This window comes from Chrysemys picta, chromosome 1 (genome assembly GCF_011386835.1).
Source record: "Chrysemys picta bellii isolate R12L10 chromosome 1, ASM1138683v2, whole genome shotgun sequence".
Taxonomy (NCBI): Eukaryota; Metazoa; Chordata; order Testudines; family Emydidae; genus Chrysemys; species Chrysemys picta.
In genome coordinates, this window is record NC_088791.1 from 354,614,106 (window position 1) to 354,637,558 (window position 23,453).

The 23,453-nt window shown below is 45.9% G+C and overlaps 2 protein-coding genes across 2 annotated transcripts; both read left to right on the top strand.

The window, feature by feature from the left end:
* Positions 1 to 272: 272 nt before the first annotated feature.
* Positions 273 to 1,220, top strand: LOC101947385 (olfactory receptor 52N1-like). Its single transcript, XM_005313947.4, has one exon. The coding sequence runs from the start codon at positions 273 to 275 to the stop codon at positions 1,218 to 1,220; it is 948 nt and encodes a 315-aa protein (XP_005314004.4).
* Positions 1,221 to 11,661: 10,441 nt separating this feature from the next.
* Positions 11,662 to 12,660, top strand: LOC101948191 (olfactory receptor 52E4-like). The gene has a single exon (XM_005313950.2). It carries the CDS (start codon positions 11,662 to 11,664, stop codon positions 12,658 to 12,660), a length of 999 nt encoding a protein of 332 aa, XP_005314007.2.
* Positions 12,661 to 23,453: the final 10,793 nt, after the last annotated feature.

Below are 23,453 nucleotides of genomic sequence, written 5' to 3' on the forward strand. Positions count from 1 at the left end.
TAGGAATTATTGATGCACGGAACATTATAATATATGGAATAGGCACTAGTAGGGTCAGTTGTTCATAATTCATTTCCCTGAATTATGAAAACACCATTTATCAGTGTGTGTAGAGTGACAAATCTGCTTCACCCATGAGAACACCTCCAGGAGTTAATGTAGTGTCACATTGTCTCTCCATGCAGGAATTTTGACTGCGATCATCACCCTAGAGCTTGGGCAGATAGGAGACACGGTTCTGCCTCAGAGTTGGACACCTTCTCCCCTACTCCATGTCAGATTCCAACACAACCGACTTCACCAACCCCTCCACCTTCATCCTGCTGGGCATTCCTGGCTTGGAGGTGGCCCATGTCTGGATCTCCATCCCCTTCTGCACCATGTACGTCATAGCCATCTTGGGGAACTTCGCCATCCTGTTCATTGTGAAGAGGGAGCCGAGCCTCCATGGGCCCATGTACTATTTCCTCTGCATGCTGGCTGTCTCTGACCTGGTCCTGTCCACATCCATCCTGCCCAACACGCTGAGCATCTTCTGGTTCAATTCCAGGGAGATCGATTTCAATGCCTGCCTCACCCAGATGTACTTCATTCACTGCTTCTTAACGATGGAGTCTGGGATCTTTGTGGCCATGGCTTTGGATCGCTACGTGGCCATCTGCGATCCTCTGAGACATTCCACCATCCTCACAAACCATGTGGTGGCCAAGATCGGCCTGGCTGTGGTGCTGCGTGGTTGTGTGTTCGCACTGCCCGCTCCCTTCCTGGCGAGGCGATGGCCGTATTGCAGAACCAACATCATCCCCCACACACACTGTGAGCACATAGCTGTGGTGAAGCTGGCTTGCAACGATACCCGTATCAGTAGTTACTACGGCCTCTTTGTGATATTCTGTGTAAGGGGTCTGGATATGCTTTTTATCACTGTGTCCTACACCCAGATCCTCAGGGCCATCTTCAGCCTCCCCACAAAGGATACTCGGCTCAAGACTTTTGGGACCTGCAGCTCCCACCTCTGTGTCATCTTAGCCTTTTACATCCCATCTCTCTTTTCTCTCCTCATGCAGCGGTTTGGCCACAATGTGGCCCTCCATTTCCATGTTCTCATGGCCAACATGTACTCCCTGGTGCCCCCCACGCTAAACCCCATCATCTACGGAGTGAGGACCAGACAGATCAGGGGCAAGCTACTCTGGCTTTTTTCTCATAAAGGGACCTAAATTTTTCTCCTGGTGCTCTGGCTCTCAGACTGAGCTCCATACAGAATTGGCTGGTGACATGTTTCCTGGCTCCCTTACCTGAATCACTGAATGGACAGTAAAAGTGACATTCAATCCTTTCCTGACCACGCTATGCTGTGTCGGACTGACAAACTGGGAAATCGGTCTGCGTACAATTCATAAACTCGTAGGGGGGGCATACTTCTAATTGCTGGTAACTGGACCCGCCCAGTGCCCCATCTCTTCCTGTGGGTCGCTCACTCTTCCCCCCCCATCTGTTGTTGAATTGTCTCTACCTCACCATACCTTGCTGCAGGGAGTTCAGTTCAGATTTTGGGGTGGGGAGGGCAATTTTACTGTGATCCCGATGGTAGTTAGGCACTTGCAAACTCATGTGTCTTGGCAGATAACTTGGCAATCAGGTAAATAGTCGTCAACCTGTTCTTTCACCATGGAGGGCTGCTCACCTCCTCCCCATACTGTGTTGCCCAGGCAGCAGTCTGGGATCTGACCTTGTCTTTGAAGACTGAAGGAAAAAAAGCATTGAGTACTTCTGCTTTTTCCACATCATCTGTCACTATGTTGCCTCCCCCATTCAGTAAGGTTCCCACACTTTCTCTAACCACCTTCTTGTTGCTAACATACCTGTAGAAACCCTTCTTGTTACCCTACACATACCTTGCTAGCTGAAATGCCAAGTTTTCTTTGGCCTTCCTGATTACACAGCTCTCCTCCCTGGGCTGATCCTCTGGCCCTTCTGGCTCTGGTCGGCACCGCTCCACTCCCAGCTCAGCCTGGGCCCCTTCTCTCTCCTTAGCAGTAGGAGTCCACAAAGAATAACAGGGAGTCTGGTTCATTTGCTACCAGTCACATTGAGTAGCAAGCATGATTGAGCATTGAATCTCCTGTGTTCCTTTCAACCTGCCCAGACCTGAAATGTGGCACCCAGAGTGTGGCAAAGACCCATAATGAGGCACAGACAAATATTATCCTTGCAGGGCACTCCAGATAGATTTGTAGATAATATGGCCACGAGGGACCCTGCTCTGACCTCCTGCATCACGCCGGCCATAGGGCTGCCCTTGATTAATTCCTTTTTGAACTAGAGCAGATCTTTGAGAACAAACATCCCATCTTGATTGTCAGTTGTCAAGGCTGTTCCCCACTCTGACACTTTGAGTGCAGAATGTGGGCGTCCGCAAGAGTCTTTAAAAGTACTTGCCACTAAAGGCTGCCTTAAAATGCCCCAAGGTTAAAGATTCCCTTGCCGTGGACTGTTATCGCTGCCAACACCAAAATGCAAAAACCTCCCTGAGAATGCAGGAAAGTGCACTTGGGAATTCCTTCCTGGTGAGGTGCCCTCAAGCTCTTTTAATCCAACCCCTGGAGAGATCTTCTGTTTATACCAGCTAGGAAGTATGGAGCCCTAGTTCCTCTCAGTAATTGGGTTCAGTGGAATTAGACATGTTTACAGAGAACCTCCACCTTTAACTCCATCCTCTTTGGAACACCCCTTCAGGTAGTTGAAAGTTGCTATCAAATCTCCCCTCACTCTTCTCTTCTGCAGACTAAATAAACCCTGTTCCCTCAGCCTCTCCTCGTAAGTCGTGCGCCCCAGCCCCCTAATAATTTTCATTGTCCTCTGCTGGACTCTCTCTAATTTGTCTACTTTTAGACCATTGCAAGTTGTTTGATGTAGTTCAACATGCCATTCAGATTAACAAACTAGCACTAGACAATGTCATTAGAGCACTCATTAGATGGAGTGAGAACTGGCTAACTGATAGATCTCAGCAAGGAGACATCCATGGGGAATCATCATCCAGTGGGTTTTTTCTCATGGTTCACTAAGGTCCTTAAGATGCCAGGGAAGATAATGGAGCAAGTAATTAAGGAAATTATCTGCAAACACTTAGAAGGTGGTAAGGTGATAGGGAACAGACAGCATGGATTTGTGAAGAACAAATCATGTCAAACCAATCTGATAGCTTTCTTTGATAGGATAACGATCCTTGTGGATAAGGGTGAAGCTGTGGATGTGGTATACCTAGACTTTAGTAAGGCATTTGATACGGTCTCGCATGATATTCTTATCGATAAACTAGGCAAATACAATTTAGATGGGGCTACTATAAGGTGGGTGCATAACTGGCTGGATAACCGTACTCAGAGAGTTGTTATTAATGGTTCCCAATCCTGCTGAAAAGGCATAACGAGTGGGGTATCGCAGGGGTCTGTTTTGGGACCGGCTCTGTTCAATATCTTCATCAACGACTTAGATATTGGCATAGAAAGTATGCTTATTAAGTTTGCGGATGATACCAAACTGGGAGGGATTGCAACTGCTTTGGAGGACAGGGTCATAATTCAAAATGATCTGGACAAATTGGAGAAATGGTCTGAGTTAAATGGGATGAAGTTTAACAAAGACAAATGCAAAGTGCTCCACTTAGGAAGAAAAAATCAGTTTCACACATACAGAATGGGAAGAGACTGTCTAGGAAGGAGTACGGCAGAAAGGGATCTAGGGGTTATAGTGGACCACAAGCTAAATATGAGTCAACAGTGTGATGCTGTTGCAAAAAAAGCAAATGTGATTCTGGGATGTATTAACAGGTGTGTTGTGAGCAAGACACGAGAAGTCATTCTTCCACTCTACTCTGCTCTGGTTAGGCCTCAGCTGGAGTATTGTGTCCAGTTCTGGGCACTGCATTTTAAAAAAGATGTGGAGAAATTGGAAAGGGTCCAGAGAAGAGCAACAAGAATGATTAAAGGTCTTGAGAACATGACCTATGAAGGAAGGCTGAAAGAATTGGGTTTGTTTAGTTTGGAAAAGAGAAGACTGAGAGGGGACATGATAGCAGTTTTCAGGTATTTAAAAGGGTGTCATAAGGAGGAGGGAGAAAACTTGTTCACCTTAGCCTCTAAGGATAGAACAAGAAGCAATGGGTTTAAACTGCAGCAAGGGAGGTTTAGGTTTGACATTAGGAAAAAGTTCCTAACTGTCAGGGTGGTTAAACACTGGAATAAATTGCCTAGGGAGGTTGTGGAATCTCCATCTCTGGAGATATTTAAGAGTAGGTTAGATAAATGTCTATCAGGGATGGTCTAGACAGTATTTGGTCCTGCCATGTGGGCAGGGGACTGGACTCGATGACCTCTCGAGGTCCCTTCCAGTCCTAGAATCTATGAATCTATAAATCTATAAACCTAACTCCCACTGATGTCTGTCTCCAGGAGTCCGGCTGATGAGAGGAGCCTATTTCTACATGAGACTGTCAGCTATTAGCCCTCTCCTAGAGCGAGATGCCTAGAACAGGTCAGCGTTTTCTTGTGGAAGACCCGAGAGAGACATGGGAGAACCAGATCCAAAATCTCTGATCTACCATATTTGGAGTAGGGACATAAACACACGTCTCCCACATCCCACGTGAGCGCCCTGAGCAGCAGGCAAATGAGAATTTCACATGGGGCACACAGTATCTCCATTTGGAGCTCTTCCACTTTGTACAAATAACCTTTTAGGGGATTTGGGATTTGAATCTCCCACATTCCAAGTGAGGGCGCTAAGCCACTGGTCTATGGGATAATCTGGGGGTGCAAATACATAGACACATGTGCACATAAAACACACATATCCACATGCACTCACACACAGTGATACACGTGCACAAACACAGTTGCACACACACAGAAAGATGCATGTGCGCACAGACAGGCAGGCATGCACACACACACTTGGACGTACACACATTCCTGATCTGCAAGGCCCCACCCAGGACGCATGATCTGAGAATGCCTAAGGGATCAGGCTTGTTGCGGAGACAGGCGGGGGAACACCACATTGGAGAACCCCACCAGAACTGAGGCCTGAGTGACGACTCTGAGCAGCTCATTAGCTGTGGGGCAGCGTCAGTGCTCAGGTTGCTTTGTGAAGGCTACTGGTGGAATCTTAGGCTCCTACAGGGTTAGACAGCTGATGAGCTGGGGTTTGAGAAAGGCATTAGCACAGAATTCAGTATTTTCCTAAGGGCCTTTGTAAATTTAGCCCTGGATGCATTTTTGGAAGATGCTTTAGTCAAACAGAAGTTAAGGTTGCTCAAAGCCAGGGGGCTTGGCTGTCTATGCTGGAGGAAACAGTCAACTTCACGGATGTCCACCTCTCACTTTTAAAGAACTCTTTCCTCCCGTCTTTGTACAAGGATCAGGCTCCTTGCGGTAAAACAGTTTTTATCTGCTCTTCCCATCCTCCAGTGGCTCTAATGTCCCAGCTGCTTGCCCTGCTAGAGCCTGGATAATGCCCCTTGCTTAGGTGGCTAACAGCTCTCGCACCATCGTGGGATGAGAACATGGTGTGATGCTGTATGATTCAATAATGACCAGTTTTATCATTGTTGCTACCAGTTATACAATTGCAACAAATGTTGTACAAAGTATGTCCTGTCAGGTGTCAATGGGAAAGTTATGATTTGCTCATTATGATTATCCTGTTTATATGCAAGTAAAGCAGAGTTACACAAGGTGAGGGAAAGCCCAGTGCTCCCAGCCGTCTGTCTGGTGTAACTGCTACTCACTGGCCCCTTCTCTCTAGCCCCTGTTTTGTCCCCCCAAACATGTGCCCTGCTATTAAAGAGTTCAGCTGCGGGAATCCAATCGCCCTCCAACTGCAGCAGTCCTGGAAAGTCTGACTCAGCCTGGAACATTCGATTTCAATTCCACCTGGGAGAGAACAGGAGTACTTGTGGAACCTTAGAGACTAACAAATTTGGTGCCACAAGTACTCCTGTTCTTTTTGAGGATACAGACTAACACGGCTGCTACCCTGAAACCTGGGAGAGACTGGGAGGAAATGAACTGAGAAGGAGAGAACAAATCCAATGCAAACACTAATCCACTCTCTTTTCTGCCTACAGGCCCCCACTTGTTCCAGGGCAGCTGTGGGGGGAGGGCCATGCCTCTGTCCCCAGGTCAGGCCCCCTGGCTGCCCTCGATTCACAGGAGTATTCTGTTAGTGTTGCTTTTCCTGAGTCTGTTCCCCCGAAGCCACCCCAGAGGTGTGTTGGCAGGTTTCTGAGTGGCAGCGGAAGTGGAGTCCCGGAGTTCATACCTCACAGGAGCGGGGAGCTCCCAAACTGCAGATAGTCCTGAAAACCTCAGATTTCCATTGAGAGGATGGCAAAGGCTCAGATTCCCTCTTCCAGCCTTTCCTCTGCATCCCACCAACGAACCATCCCTGCAAGAGTGGGAGTCCATTTCCCCCTTGGGGTAATAGAGAGACGGGGTTAAGGCAGGGCAGTCAGGTCTCTTGGGTTCTGTCTCTCATTCTGACACTCAATCCCTGTGTTACGTTGGAAAATTCATGTCACCCTGTGTCTCAGTTTACTTATCTGTATAATGGGGATATGTTCATAATCACTTCCCTTTGCGAAGTGTTTTCAAGATCCTTCAATGAAAGGTGCTGCACAGCACGATGATAGTTACTGATGAGAATTACAGATCTCTGATGCCTTAGAGATAGTTCAGTGTGCCTGGAGAAAGTACTTATGTCTCCCCTCAGTCACCATTCTCCAGATCTGTCTGTCTAATATCTACCCATCCCTCCTAGATATCTACAGGGTATCAGGCCCTACAGAGATCTACGCATTATCCTGAGTTTTCTTGCTAATTAACTATACATTTTAAATATACACAAATACACAGAGCAGCCAATTTCTCTGTGAGCACAGAGCCCCAGAGATCTCATCTCCCTTTGGGAAGATCCCTTATTTACTCCTAAAGCTGGATAATTAGCACAGAAGTGGAGACAGGCTTGTCTCCAGCCTGTTTACACCCAGATGCTGCTTCTCTGCTAGAGGTTGAGTGAACCCCCCGGATTGCTCAGAGCTATATTATAAATGGTGCACACCCCTGTGTCAACTCTCAGCGTTGGATGCTGCTGCTGATGCTGGGGTGAGAGAGGTGTGGGACACGGCTACCTGAGGGGGGTTCCCAGGGAGGACACTTCCACCTCAGAATTGACAGGTACCCATCTCTTGCTGAGGGCTCTGGCTGTTAACGGGGGTGGGGGGGAGAAGAGGGCTGTTACCTGACTTTTATCTGCTGGAAAAGGTGGAGGTGCTAGGGCTCCTCACTGTGGCAGTTATAAGAAATTGTCAGGGTGGACTAGAAATCTTCTCTCCTAGCTTCATTCAAGAAATTGTCAAACTGTTATGCCTGAAACTTTAAAAAAAACAAACAAACAAAAAACAATTCAGCCATAAGCAGATGCCCAGTACGGTAAATTTCAGTGCAAACACTTAGAATTTGACAAACTTATACACAACTGAAAATGAGGTCTTCTAATGGAAGGCGTTAGCCCCCTTAACTAAACATGGTGCCACCCACAAAACTTTCAATGGCTAATCCATTTGCGAATCCCATTCAGCTAAGCACTATGCTCCTATAATGTCTGTGGCAAGGAGTTCTACACGCACAATAGGTATTATGTAAACCATTTTCTGTTATCAGTATGATATATTCAGGCTATCAATGTAATTCAATGTTCCCTTTGCGTGTGTTATGAGACAGAGTATATGGAAATGCTTCATCTAGTTTCTTTATCGATAGATTCATAGTGTTCAAGGCTAGAAGGGCCCATTTGATCATCCAGTCTGACCTTCTGTATAACACAAGGACATTAAATTTCACCTAGTTGCCCATGTATTGGGCTCCATAACTTGTGTTTCACTAAGCCCTTGTCTACAGTACGATTTTACATCATAGAATCACAGAGCCACAGGGTGAGAAGGCTCCGCAAGGGTCATCTAGTCTAACTGCCTCCCAAGAAGCAGGATTTGTTGCATTCAGGACAGATGACTGTTCAGCCTCCTTTGGAAAACCTCCAGTGAAGTAGCTTCCATGTCCTCCCGAGGCGTCTCTTCCATTGTCCTCCTGTTCTGATTCTTAGGAAGTTTTTCCTGAGATTTCCTCTAACTCTGCTGTGCTGTAGTTTGAACCCATTGCCTCTTATCTTGTGCTATATGGCAAGAGAGAACATTTCTCATCTCTTTTATGGCACCCTTTCAAGTGTTTTGAAGATGGTTGTCATGCCCCCCTTTAATCTCGTCTTTCCTAACTAAACACACCCAGTTCCTTCAGCCTTTTTTTTTTTGTATGGTTTTTATTCCATACCTTGGATCAGCTTTGTCTGTCACCTTTGGATCTTTTCCAGTTTTTCTACATCCTTTCTATACACTTGTGCCCCAAAATAAACACCATACTCCAACTGAGGCCTGGCCAGCCCTGAGTTCAAAAATACTACCAGCTCCCATGATTTCATGTTATGCCTCTGTTAATGAATCCCAAAACTTCATTTCTGTGGGGTTTTTGCAATAAGAAAAAAAATCCACAACCCTGAAAGATGAACCTATAGCAATCTAACCACAGTGTAGACAGCATGAGGTCAACATAAAATTCTTCCATCGACCTAGCTACCACCTCTTGGGGAGGTGGATTAAGTACGCTGCCAGGAGAACCCCGACTGTCCTTATAAGTAGTATCTACACTGATGCCCTACGGTAGCTTTCGCCTTCTAAGTGTGGATAAACCCTCAAGCAGATCTTCTATAAAAGCCTCCAGTCTGGATTTGGAGACATGTGCAGTTGGAGAACCCACCACTTCCCTTTGCAGTCTGTCCAAATGGTTAATCACCCTCAGTGTTTCTTTTGCGTTTATTCTCCTATTATCACCCTCAATGCTAATCATTTGTCCTTGGAATTTGTCTGGCTTCAGCTTCCAGCCACTGGGTCTTGCTCTGCTGTTCTCCACTAGATTAAAGAGCCCATTATAACTCACAATGTTCTTCTCATGAACGTCTCACTTGATCGTCTTTTTGATAACAGAAGTAGGTGGAACTCTTTAAGTCTCTCACTATCAGGCTTTTTGTCCAGCTTCAAAGCTTTTTTGTGGCTCTTTTCTGCACCCTCTCCCAATTTTTCAACATCCTTTTAAAATGTGAACCCCAGAATTGGACACAGTTGTTTTGCACCAATACCATATGCAGAGCTATAATCCTCCCCCTGTTCCAACCCACCAGTCTCCTGTTTATGCATCCAAGGATCACATCACCCTTTTCACCACAGCATTGCACTGAGAGCTCACAATATGTTGGTCGCCCACAGTGATGCCAAAACCCTACTCAAGGCCCCTCTGTTCCATGATACAATCCCGTAGTCTGGGGGTTGGGCCTGCATTCCCTGTTCCGAGATGATAACTTTTCTTTTGGCTGTATTAAAACGCTCCAGATCAATCGGTATGTCTGTCCTGGCTGCCTCATTGTAACTGCCCTGCCAGTCTTTGGTCGTCTGCACATTTTATCTACACTGATTGTCTATTTGCTTCCAGATCACTGATCGAAATATTCAATAGCATTGGGCCTAGAACTGATCCCACAGAACCCCACTAGAAACAGCTCCATTCAGTGACAACGGCCCATTGGCAGCTGCTGTCTGAGATCTGCCAGTTTTTAATCCATTGTAGGTGTGCTTCACTGATATTGTAGAGTGTTCGTTTTTATCTGAATGTTTTCCCTCACCAAATTAAATGCCTCAGAGAAATCAAAGTCTATTGCATCTGTGAAGTTTCCTTGATCAACCAAATGCATTCTCATTAAAGGATGAAACTGGGTTTCTTTCAGAAGACGGGTTGTTGACTGGCATTAATTATATTCCTAGACTTTTTTGTTAACTAATCCCAGACCAGCTTTTCCATTGATTCCTAAACTTGTCAAATCTTTTTTTTTTAAACATTCCCTTCTTTTTTTATGCTTTAGAATTGACACAGAACTGTCCTGTATTTACCTTTTTCTATTTTTTGGTCTCTGCTGGTGCCTGATTGTGTGCTTCTGCTTCCAAATGAGATGTGTGGTTGATTGGTCAGTTCGTAACTCCGGATTTTCTAAGTCTACGGTTCCATTATACAAGCTCTTTAACACCTTCCTTGACTGCTAATGGACTGGAAAGTATTTCATCACCTCATTTGATATGTGTACATCATAACACTGCTTTCCAAAAGCAGAACAAAACCATATCGTGAATACATCTGCCTTTTCTGCAACTTTAACAAGTTTCTTTTCGTCCACTAGGAATTGGCCTAAACCTTTTCTAGGGTTTCTTTTGATTTTTTTCTGATATTTTTTATGTCCCTTATCAATTTTCATAACTTCCAATATGTATTGCTTGCCATCTATTTTCCCTTTATCCCATTAGTTCTGTATTGCTTTCCCCACCATTATTGCTGCCTCACTTTGCCACTGAACTGGCTTTCTAGCCAAAGTTGGGCACTTTTTGATTCTGGAATCGAGGATTTCTTGCTATCTAATGAACTCTTCTTAAAGAACTCCCAATTTTTATGCTCATTTCCCTGTCTATATTTTTTCCTCCCAATCAGTTTTGCTGATAAATTGCCGCAGCTTTGGGGAATTAGCCCTTTTGGAGTACTAAGTGTCAATAGATATTACTGGTTGGGAACTGTTCTCTGTTTGTCCATTGGAATGTGATCAGTTCCATTCTTTATTTTTCTCTCATCTATCATATGCTCCCTTCTTTGTCTCTTCTCTAAATTAAATAGTCCCAGACTTTTCATTCTGTCCACGTATGGCAACCTCCCCCATTCTCATACCCTGTCACAGAACCCCCCATTTTATTTGCTATATTCTTTATAGAGACTGGGTGACCAAAAGTGAGCGTGTGTCCAGAGCAGGCTATTCTCCACCATATTCCTTTGACATCTGAACATTATCTTTGTTTTAGTCACTGCTGTGAATGAGCAGGTGTTTCCATGGAGCTGCTAGCAATGATGCACTGTGTTTCCGCTCCCTCCCCCGCCCCGTGGTGTGTAGCAGTTCATCGAATCATAGAATATCAGGGTTGGAAGGGACCTCAGGAGGTCATCTAGTCCAACCCTCTGCTCAAAGCAGGACCTAATCCCAGCTAAATCATCCCTGCCAGGGTACTGCCAAGCCTGATCTTAAAACTCTCTAAGGAAGGAGATTCCACCACCTCCCTAGGTAATTTTGGATTTATTTCACCCTCAGATTTTGAGAAACTGGGTGAATGGAAAAATCCCTACAGCATATACCCTCTAGCCTGAGTTTCATTGCATTTCCTGCTGATGCCTATTAATTTTCCCCACACCGCAACGTGTAAGAATTTTTGTTGCATGGAGCACCATACTATATGGAATAGGCATTAGTAGGATCAGTTGTTCATAATTCATTTTCCTGAATTATGAAAACACCATTTATCAGTGTGTGAAGAGTGACAAATCTGCTTCACCCATGAGAATACCACCAGTAGTGAATGTAGTGTCTCATATTAACATTGTCTCTCCATCCAGGAATTTTTACTGCGACCATCACCCGAGACCCTGGGCACATACAGGAAGTCAGAGGAATGTACGGTACATGCAGGAGACACCGTTCTGCCTCAGAGTTGGACACCTTCTCCCCTACTCCATGTCACATTCCAACACAACCGACTTCACCAACCCCTCCACCCTCATCCTTCTGGGTGTTCCTGGCCTGGAGGCTGCCCATGTCTGGATCTCCATCCCCTTCTGCACCATGTACGCCATAGCCGTCTTGGGGAACTTCACCATCCTGTTCGTCGTGAAGATGGAGCTGAGCCTCCATGGGCCCATGTACTATTTCCTCTGCATGCTGGCTGTCTCCGACCTGGTCCTGTCCACGTCCATCCTGCCCAAAACACTGAGCATCTTCTGGTTCAAATCCAGGGAGATCGATTTCAGTGCCTGCCTCACCCAGATGTACTTCATTCATAGCTTTTTAGCAATGGAGTCTGGGATCTTCGTGGCCATGGCTTTGGATCGCTATGTGGCCATCTGTGACCCCCTGAGACATTCCACCATCCTGACAAACCATGTGGTGGCCATGATCGGCCTGGCCGTGGTGCTGCGTGGTTGTGTGCTCGTACTGCCCACTCCCTTCCTGGTGAGGCGTTGGCCATATTGCGGTACCAACGTCATTCCTCACACGCACTGCGAGTACATGGCTGTGGTGAAGCTGGCCTGCGCTGACATCCGTGTTAGTAGTTACTACGGCCTTTCTGTGGTATTCTTTGTGACTGGTCTGGATGTGCTTTTTATCGCTGTGTCCTACACCCAGATCCTCAGGGCCATCTTCAGCCTCCCTACAAAGGACACCCGGCTTAAGACTTTTGGGACCTGCGGCTCCCACCTCTGTGTGATCTTAGCCTTTTATGTCCCAGCTCTCTTTTCCTTCCTCACGCAGCGGTTTGGCCACAATGTGGCCCTGCATTTCCAAGTTCTCATGGCCAATGTGTACCTCCTGGTGCCCCCCATGCTAAACCCCATCATCTATGGAGTGAGGACCAAACAGATCCGGGACAGGCTACTCCGTCTCTTTCCTCATAGAGGGACCTAAAGTTTTCTCCTGGTGCTCTGGCTCTCAGACTGAGCTCCATACATTGTTGGCTGGTGACATGGTGTCTGGCTCCCTTCCCTGAATCTCTGTTTTTACAGTAAAATTGACATTAAATCCTTTCCTGACCACACTATTCTGTGTCAGACTGACAAACTTGGAAATTGGTCTGTGTACAATTCATTAACTCATAGGGTGTCCACAGTTCTAATTTCTGTTAACTGGACTTTGAGGCTCCACTCAGTGCCCCATATCTTCCAGTGGGTAGCTCAGTCGTCTCCATTCCCTCCATCAGTTGCTGGATTGTCTCCACCTCACCATACCTTGCAGCAGGGACTTCAGTTCAGATTTTCGTGCAGCGGGGAGTCGGAGGAAATTTTACTTTGATTCCAATGGTACTTAGGCACTTGAAAACTCTTGTGCCTTGGCAGATAACTTGGCAATTAGCTGACAGGAGCAGTGTTTCTAATTCCTATATAGAAGAAATGTATAGAAGAAAGAAAATTAAATTAATAATAAATCTACTAAGATCTTATATAAACATGTTTGACATCTTGTGGCAAGTCAGGACCATTTTCCCCATATCCATTGCGCCTGTTATCTCATCATAGAAGACAGTCAGGTTGGTCAAGCATGACTTGTCTTTTGTTAATCCATGTCGATTGTTCCTGATTAAATTCCTCTCCTCCAAGTACTTCAAAATAGATTCCTTGAGGACCTGCCCCATGATTTTTCCAGGTGAGGCTGACTGGTCTGTTGTTCCCTGGTTTCTCCTTCTTCAAGGGGACTAGCTGGCTACGTTGGAGGAAACAGTCTACTTCCCAGACGTCCACCTCACACTTTTAAAAATGTCTTTCCTCCTGTCTTGGTATAAGGAGAAGAGTTCCTTCAGTAAAATAGTTTTTTTTCTGCTCTTCCCATCCTCCAATGGCTCTAATGTCCCAGCTGCTTGCCCTGCTAGAGCCTGGGTAATGCCCCTTGCTTAGGTGGCTAACAGCTCTCGCACCATCGTGGGACGAGAACATGGTGTGATGCTCTATGATTCAATAATGACCAGTTTTATCATTGTTGCTACCAATGTTATACCATTGCAACAAATGTTAGAAAAAATATGTCCTGTCAGGTGTCAATGGAAAAGTTATGATTTGCTAAATATGATTATCCTGTTTCCTTACATTTATCATTTTTCTATCTGAAGTTATTAATATTTGCCAGGGTCTTGTATCTTATGCATGTGTTGTATTTTTGGGTAACACCCCTCAGGTAGCATTTACATTAAGGACAGACAGCTATGTGTTGATGGGCCTTCAAGGACACTTAGCTCTCACAATGGGCCATAGAAGAAACACACTCAGCAAAAATATGGGCAATGGCTGCCGTTGTGAGGCATTGAAACATGTAAAGACAGGTTTCACAAGGGTAGCCATGTTAGTCTGTATCAGCAACAACAACAAGGAATCCTTGTGGCACCTTAGAGACTAACACATTTATTTGGGCATAAGCTTTCATGGGCTACAGCCCACTTCATTGGATGCATGGAGTGAAAAATACAGAAGCATGTATGTATGTAAAATTCCCATCTTTCATGTATGGAATATATATTCCATACATGAAAGATGGGAATTTCCTTATGAGGTGGGGGGGGGGTCAGTGCTTATATAAACATGTTTGACATTTTGTGGCAAGTTACTTAAGGACACATAAGGACCACTTTCCCCATATCCGTAGCTCCAGTTATCTCAGCATAGAAGACAATCAGGTTAGTCAGGCATGACTTCCCTTTTGTGTTGCCAAGGGTAGAAGTCTGGGAGAAGACCTTGCCTGTGAAGATTGAAGGAAAAAAACATTGAGTACTTCATCTTTTTCCACATCATCTGTCACTAGGTTGCCTCCCCCATTCAGTAATGGTCCCACACTTTCCCTGACCACCTTCCTGTTGCTAACATACCTGTAGAAACCCTTCTTGTTACCATACACATCTCTTCCTGGCTGAAACGCCAATTTTTCTTTTGCCGTCCTGATTACACAGCTCTCCTCCCTGGGCTGATCCCCTGGTCGGCACTGCTCCACTCCCAACTCAGCCTGGGCCCCTTCTCTCTCCTTAGCAGTAGGAGTCCAAAAAGAATAACAGGGAGTTGGTTAATTTGCTATTGGTGTCATTGAGTAGCAAGCATCATTCAGCACTGAATTTCTTATGTTCCTTTCAACCTGCCCAGACCCAAAATGTTGCACTAAAAATTTATTTGTTCAAAATGGGATGACTCCAGCCAGAGATACTGTGTACACAACTGAAATTCTCATTTGCCTGCTGCTCAGGTGGGATTTTTTTTTTAAATATATGTAGACATACCTATCTCATAGAACTAGAAAGGACCCTGAAAGGTCATTGAGTCCAGCCCCCTGCCTTCACTAGCCGGACCAAATACTGTTTTTGCCCCAGATATCAAGAGTGGCCCTCTCAAGGATTGACGTTACAACCCTGGGTTTAGCAGGCTAGCACTCAAACCACTGTACTATCACAACCCCACCTAGGAGACATGTATTTATGTCCCCACTCCAAATATAGATTTTGGATCTGGGTCCCTCTCGGGTCTCCCACAAGAAAACACTGACCTGTTCTAGACATCTTGCTCTAGAAGAGGGCTCACAGCTGACAGTACCTTGTAGAAATAGCCTATTCTCATCAGCCGGACTCCTGGAGACACACATCAGTGGAATTTAGGTTCTTAAGGACCTTAGTGAACCATGAGAAAAAACCCACTGGACAATGATTGCCCATGGACATTTCCTTGCTGAGATCTATTAGTTAGCCAGTTCTCACTACATCTAATGAGTGCTCTAATGCCACTGTCTAGTGCTAGTTTCAAGTATCAGAGGGGTAGCCGTGTTGGTCTGGATCTGTAAAAGCACCAAAGAGTCCTGTGGCACCTTATAGACTAACAGACGTATTGGAGCATGAGCTTTCGTGGGTGAATACCCACTTTGTTGGATGCATGTCGACATGCATCCAGAGAAGTGGGTATTCACCCATGAAACCTCGTGCTCCAATACATCTGTTAGTCTATAAGGTGCCACAGGACTCTTTGCTGCTTTTAGTGCTAGTTTGTTAATCTGAATGTCATGTTGAACTACGTCAAGTAACTTGCAATGGTTTAAATGTGGACAAATTGGAGAGATTCCAGCAGAGGGCAACGGAAATGATTAGGGGGCTGGGGCACACAACTTATGAGGAGAGGCTGAGGGAACTGGGGTTATTTAGTCTGCAGAAGAGAAGAGTGAAGGGGGATTTTATAGCAATTTTTGACAACCTGATGGTGGATGCAAAAGAGGATGGAGTTAAAGGTGGAGATTATGTGTGCATGTGTCTAGTTCTGCTCAGCTCAATTACTGAGAGGAACTAAGGTATCAACAGCTGGGTTGTTGTTTTTTCAAGCTCTCTCCGGGGGTCAGATTAAAAGAGCTTGAGGGCACCTCACAGGAAGGAATTCCCAAGTGCACTTTCCTGGGTTCTCAGGCAGGTTTTTGCATTTGGGTGCTGGCAGCGATAACAGTCCACGGCCAGGGAATCTGTAACCTTGGGGATGTTTTATGGCAGCCTTTAGTGGCAGTTACTTTTAAGGTCTTTTGTAGCCCCCACCTTCTGCACTCGAAGTGTCAGAGTGGGGAACAGCCTAGACAGCTGGCAATCAAGATGGGATGTTTTTCCCTCGAAGATGTGCTCGAGTTCAAACAGGGATTAATCCAGGGCAGTCCTATGGCCTGTGTGATGCAGGAGGTCAGAGCAGGGTCCCTCGTGGCCATATAATCTACAAATCTATCTGGAGTTCTGTCCCCGTATTGGTCCTTTGGGTCAGGTGTCAGCCAGGTTACCTGAGCTTCTTAACCCTTTTCAGGTAAAAGGATTTTGGAGTCTCTGGCCAGGAGGGATTTTATAGTACTGTACCCAGGAGGGCTGTTACCCTTCCCTTTGTAGTTATGACACCCTGGATGCATTTTTGGAAGATGCTTTAGTCAAACAGAAGTTAAGGTTCAAAGCCAAGGACGCTGGCTGGCTACATTGGAGGAAACAGTCAACTTCACAGACGTCCACCTCTCACTTTTAAAGAACTCTTTCCTTCCGTCTTTGTATAAGGAGCAGGGTCCCTGCAGTAAAACCGTTTTTTATCTTTTGTTCCCGTCCTTCAGTGGCTCTAATGTCCCAGCTGCTTGCCCTGCTAGAGACTGGGTAATGCCCCTTCCTTAGGTGGGTAGCAGCTGTAGCACCATCGTGGGACGAGAACATGGTGGGATGCTGTAGGATTGAATAATGACCAGTTTTATCATGTTGCTAACATAGTTATACAATTGCAACAAATGTTGTACAAAATATGTCCTGTCAGGTGTCAATTGCTAAATAGGTTTATCCTGTTTATATGCAAGTAAAGCAGAGTTACACAACATAAGGGAGAGCCATGTGCTCTCAGCTGTCTGTCTGGTGCAGCTGCTACTCACTGGCCAGTTCTCTGTAGTCCCAGCCTTGTTTCCCAAACATGTGCCCTGCTCTTAAAGGCCCAGGACACACTTCTAACAGCAAGGGCAGGGCTGTGCATTTCTGCTGTCTCACCCCCACCCAGCAGCCTACGTAACCACCCATTCTGAGTGCTGTTCCTCCTCCACCTCTCCCGTCCACCCACTTTGTGGTTTGTTGCACACAGTAGCTGTGTCTTGTCTGAATTTGATTTACAAGCTTCTTTGGACAGGGGTGTTTCTCTTTCTGTATTTGGGAAGGGCCCAGCAGAAGGGGCTCTGAACTGGAGCGGGGTCTCTTGAAGTTTCCAAAATACAAATAATTATCATAAATAATAAACACAATTATCCAGGTAAATCAGGGCCCGGCCCCTCCTCTTTGCCTTTAGCTACAGACGAAAGTCAAACCATGCTGGCCAGCTACACAGTGTTAGTAACTTTAATACAAGTGCACATGGCGACCCCCTTTCGGCTTGGACAGGAGAATTGATTCAGTCTCATCTCAGTGCTTAAAAACCCAGGTGAGAAAAACTCACTGGAGAAATATCCCCGATGAGTCAGATGTGCAGGCAGAGAGTTCAGCTGTGGGAATACAAGTGCCTTCCAGCTGCGGCAGTCCTGGAAAGTCTGACTCAGCCTGGAACATTAGATTTCAATTCCACCTAGGAGACACTGGGAGGAAATGAAGCAAGAGGGAGAGAACAAATCCAATGCAAACACTAACCCAGACTCTATCCTGCCTACAGGGCCCCCCTTGTTCCGGGGCAGCTGTGGGGGTGGGTCAGGCCTTTCTTCCCAGGTCAGGTCCCTGACTACACTCTATCCACAGGAGCATTCTGTTGGTGTTACTTTTCCTGAGTCTGTTCCCCCCAAGTGACCCCAGTGACTGTGATGCGTTGGCAGGTTTCTGAGTGGAAACGGAAGTGGAGTCCTGGAGTTCACAGCCCACAGGAGCGGAGAGCTCACAGACAGCAGATAGTTCTGAAAACCTCAGATTCATCTTAAAGGATGGCAAAGGATAAGGCTCCCTCTTTCAGCCTTTCCTCTGCATCCCATCCAACGAACCATCCCTGCCAGAGCGGGACTCCATTTCCCTCTTGGCATGATGGAGAGACCGTGGTTAAGGCAGGGCAGTCAGGTCTCCTGGGTTCTGTCTCTCATTCTGACACTGAATCCGCGTCAATTCATGTTGCCCTGTGCCTCAGTTTACTATCTGTATAATGGGGATATGTTAATAGTCACTTTCCTTTGCTAGGTGTTTTCAAAAGCTTTCAATTAAAGTTGCTGCACAACATGATGATAGTTGCTCATGAGAATTACAGATCTCTGATGCATTAGAAACCGTCCAGTTGTAAGGGGAGACTTTGGCAAACCAGTAAAGTGCTTGAAACCACTATGGCTTATTGTTAAAGGCGGCCTAGTCAGCAAGCTGTAAATTGGCCATGCAGCAATCTCAGCTTGACCAAGGCGGGGTGGGGGAGTTTTGGGGTGCCACAGAAAGGGCAGCTTGACCCCGTGTCCTTCCTGATAAGAATTGTGTTGAAGTTGCTGATACGTGCATTTTAGAAGAGCAGGATGTGCCCCAGGAATGTCTACTGTGGTCTCAGGGAAAAACCCACACCTGGTTAATCAATAATCAGAAGGAACCTCTTGCTTGATCATTGAAACTGCTTACTTATCAAGGTTTCTTTAAGGGACTTGTCATTCTATTACTATTGTATAAATAAGGGGAAAAGCTTGAGATAGTTGGACTCACTTGAGGACTCTTCTGGTCTCTTTTTGGACTCTCCCTCTGGATACATCTTATGGTCCCCACTGGCAAAGGGAAGATTTGGCCGCCGGAGCCTGCCGCTGTGTCACTCAAGAGCCACACACAGCGTCGGTAATTATCGAGGGTTGGGAGTGTTTTACTAACTTCTTGCGGACGTGTGTAAGTGCTTGACAGTAAGTAAAGTTTAGCTTTAAGTGAAAGCACTCTTGTGTTGTCCTGTTTGTGCCAGACATCTATCGGTCGGACAGCTGTGTCTCCCCTGATTTATTTCCTGACACCACCTCGCACAGAGTAAAAGTTACCAAGAATCCCAGGTAACACAGTGTGCCTGGAGAAAGTACTTGTGTCTCCTCTCACTCATCATTCTCCAGATTTGTGTGTCTAATATCTACCCATCCCTCCTAGATATCCATAGGGTAGCAGGTCCTATGGAGATCTAGGCATTACCCCTGTTTTCTTCCTAATTAATTATATATTTTAAATATACACAAATAGACAGAGCAGCCAATTCGTCTCTGAGGACAGAGTTTTCATCTCCCTTTGGGAAGTTTCCTTAATTACTGTTTACCGCTAAAGTTGGATAAATAGCACAGAAGTGCAGACAGTCTTATCTCCAGCCTGTTTACATCCAAATGTTGATTCTCCATTAGAGGCTGAGCGAAACCCCATGGGATTGCACAGAGCTATATTATAAACGGTGCATGCCCCTGTCTCGGCTCTATGCATGGAATCTGCTGCAGATGCTGCGGTGAGAGAGGTGTGGGACACGGCTACCTGAGGGGGATTCCCAGGGAAGACACTTCCATCTCAGAATTCACAGGTACCCATCTCTTGCTGAGGAGCTCACCTGCTCAACAAACCCAGGCCTCTGGCTGTTAACAGGTAAGACAACTCCCACCTGTTTATGCTCTCTGTATGTGTGTGTATATATATCTCCTCAATACATGTTCTATTCTATGCATCTGAAGAAGTGGGATGTAGCCCACGAAAGCTTGTGCTGAAATAAATTTGTTAGTCTCTAAGGTGCCACAAGTACTCCTGTTCCTTTTGCTGTTAACAGGGGGGATGTTATCTGACTTTTATCTGCTGGAGAACGTGGAGGTGCCAGGACTCCTCACTGCGGCAATTATAAGAATTCTTCAGCATGAGCAAGACATCTTCTCTCCTAGCTTCATTCAAGAAGTCATTGAAATATTATGCCTGAAACTTAAAAAAAAAATCAGCCCATAAGCTGATGCACAGTGCGGTAAATTTCAGTCCAAATGCTTAGAGTTTGGTAAACTCATATGCAACACAAAATGAGGTCATCTAATGCAAAGTGTCAGTCCCCTTAACTAAAGGTGGTGCCACCAGCACCACTTTCAGTGGCTAATCCATTTGTGAATCCCATTCAGCTAAAGCTCTTTGCTCCAATAATGTCTGTGGCAAGGAGTCCTACAGGCAAAATACGTATTATGTAAACCATTTTCTGTTATCAGTGTGATATATTCCGACTATCAATGTAATTGAATGTTCCCTTTGCATGTGTTATGAGACAGAGTAAATGTAAATGCTTCATCTAGTTTCTTTATCCACCGATTCATAGGGTTCAAGTCCAGAATGGCCCATTTGATGTCCAGTCTGACCTCCTGCTTAACACAGGCCAGTAAATTTCACCTAGTTTTACCACTGTATTGGGCTCCATAACATGTGTTTCACTGAGCCCTCGTCTACAGTAGGACTTTACATCATAGAATCACAGAGACACAGGGTGAGAAGGCACCACAGGGGTCATGTAGACTAACTGCCTGCCAAGAAGCAGGATTTGTTGCAATCAGGACAGATGACTGTCCAGCCTCCTTTGGAAAACCTCTAGCAAAGGAGATTCCATGTCCCCCCAAGACGTCTCTTTCATTGCCTTCCTGTTCTGACTCTTAGGAAGTTTTTCCTGAGATTTCCTCTAACTCTGCTGTGCTGTAGTTTGAACCCATTGCCTCTTGTCTTGTGCTATGTGGTAAGAGAGAACATTTCTCCATCTCTTTTATGGCACCCTTTCAAGTTTTTCAAGACTGCTACCATGTCTCCCTCTAATCTCCTCTTTCCAAACTAAACACACCCAGTTCCTTCAGCCTTTTTTTCATATGGTTGGTATTCCATACCTTGGATCAGCTTTGTCAGTCATCTTTGGATCTTTTCCAGTTTTTCTACATCCTTTCTGTCCACTGGTACCTGGAACTAGACACAAAACTTCAGCTGAGGCCAGACCAGTTCCGACTAGAAGAATACTATCACCTCCTATGACTTGCATGTTATGCCCCTGTTAATGAAACCCAAAACTGCATTTCTGTGGGTTTTTTTGCAATAAGAAAAAAATCCACAGCCAAGAAAGATGTACCTATAGCAAACTAACCCCGATGGAGAGAGCATGAGATCAACATAAAATTCTTCTATTGACCTAGCTACCACCTCTCTGGGAGGTGGATTACTTGCGCAGCCGGGAGAACCCCTGCTGTCCTTGTAAATAGTGTCTACACTGAAGCCCTATGGTAGTTGTAGACTTTTAACTGTGGACAAGCCCTCAAGCAGATCTTCTAGAAAAGCATTGAGTCTTTAGCCTGACATGTAGAGCTCAGGAACCCACCACTTCCCTTCTCAGTTTCTTTCAATGATTAATCACCCTCGGTGTTTATTCTCAAGTATCAGAGGGGTAGCCGTGTTAGTCTGGAGCTGTAAAAAGCAACAGAGAGTCCTGTGGCACCTTATAGACTAACAGATGTATTGGAGCATAAGCTTTCGTGGGTGAATGCCCACTTCGTCAGACGCATGAGTGTTTATTCTGTTCATTCTCTTATTACAACTCTCAGTGCTAACCATTTGCCCTTGGAATTAGTCTGGTTTCAGCTTCCATACATTGGGTCTTGCCTTTCTCTGCTAGATTAAAGAGCCTATTATAACCCACACTTTCTCCTCATGAACGTATCACTATATTATCTTTTTGATAACATAAGTAGGTGGAACTCTTTAAGTCTCTTACTGCCAGGCATTTTCTCCAGCTTCAAAGCATTTTTGTGGCTCTTTTTTGCACTCTCTCCCAATTTTTCAACATCCTTTTTAAAATGTGGACCCCAGAATTGGATGCAGTTGTTTTGCACCAATCCCATGTGCAGAGGTAAAATCCTTCCCCTGCTCCAACCCTCCACTCTCCTGTTTATGTATCCAAGGATCACATCACCAGTGGCGTAGCCAGGTTCCAACAGCAGCGGGAGCAAACATTAAAAAGGCACCCCCCCTTCGCTCCTCCTCCGGCCGCTTCGCGCCGGTCTGCCGCGCTGTGCCCCCCCTCGCTACTCCGGCTGTGCCGCCCCCCCACCCCATGGCTCCTCCGGCTGCGCTGTGGGCTGCCTTGCTGCACCCCCCTCGCTCCTCCGGTCGTGCCCCCCCCATGGCTCCTCCGGCTACGCCGCCCCCGTGGCCCCCCCATGGCTCCTCCAGCAGTGCTGCCCCCCCCTTGCCTGCAGGAGCCGAGCACCAGTGTAAGGACACAAACAGCTCTTGCTCCCCATTCCCTACTTTGGGTGACTTTGGGTGTAGTGAGCATGCCCACCAAAACTGAGCATGCCCAGTAACCTTCACTTTTGCCACTGCCCTCTATGTGCCGGCCCGGCAGGCCAAGCTCAGAGCAGAGCATGGGCCCCACCCGCTGGCGCCATGGTAACCTCTAACTAAGGCACCGCTTTTGGAAAATGTGCTGAGGGGAAGCGACTGCGTCCCCTGCACCCTCCCAGCTGCACATCACCCTTTTCACCACAGCATCGCACTGGGAGCTCACGATATGTTGGTCGTCCACAATGACCCCAAAATCCTTTTCAGGGCCCCTCTGTTCCGTGATACAATCCCGTAGTCTGGGGGTTGGGCCTGCATTCCCTGTTCCGAGATGATAACTTTTCTTTTGGCTGTATTAAAAGGCTCCAGATCAATCGGTATGCCTGCACTGGCTGCCTCATTGTAACTGCCCTGCCAGTCTTTCGTCGTCTGCACATTTTATCTGCAGTGATAGTCTATTTGCTTCCAGATCACTGGTCAAAATATTCGATAGCATCGGGCCTTAGAGCTGATCCCGCAGAACCCCACTAGAAACAGCCCCATTTGGTAACAATGGCCCATTGGCAGCTGCTGTCTGAGATCTGCCAGTTTTTAATCCATTGTAGGTGTGCTTCACTGATATTGTAGAGGGTTCGTTTTTATCTGAATGTTTTCCCTTACCAAATTAAATACCTCAGAGAAATCAAAGTCTATTGCATCTGTGAAGTTTCCTTGTTCAGCCAAAGGCACTCTCATTAAAGGATGAAACTGGGTTTATTTCAGAAGACTGGTTTTCCATAAACCCTGTTGTTGACTGACATTAATTATATTCCTAGACTTTTTTGTTAATTAATCCCATACCAGCTTTTCCATTCTTTCCTAACCCTGTCAAATCTTTTTTTTAACTTCTTTTATAGTTTAGAGTTAACACAGAACTGTCGTGTATCTACCTTTTTTA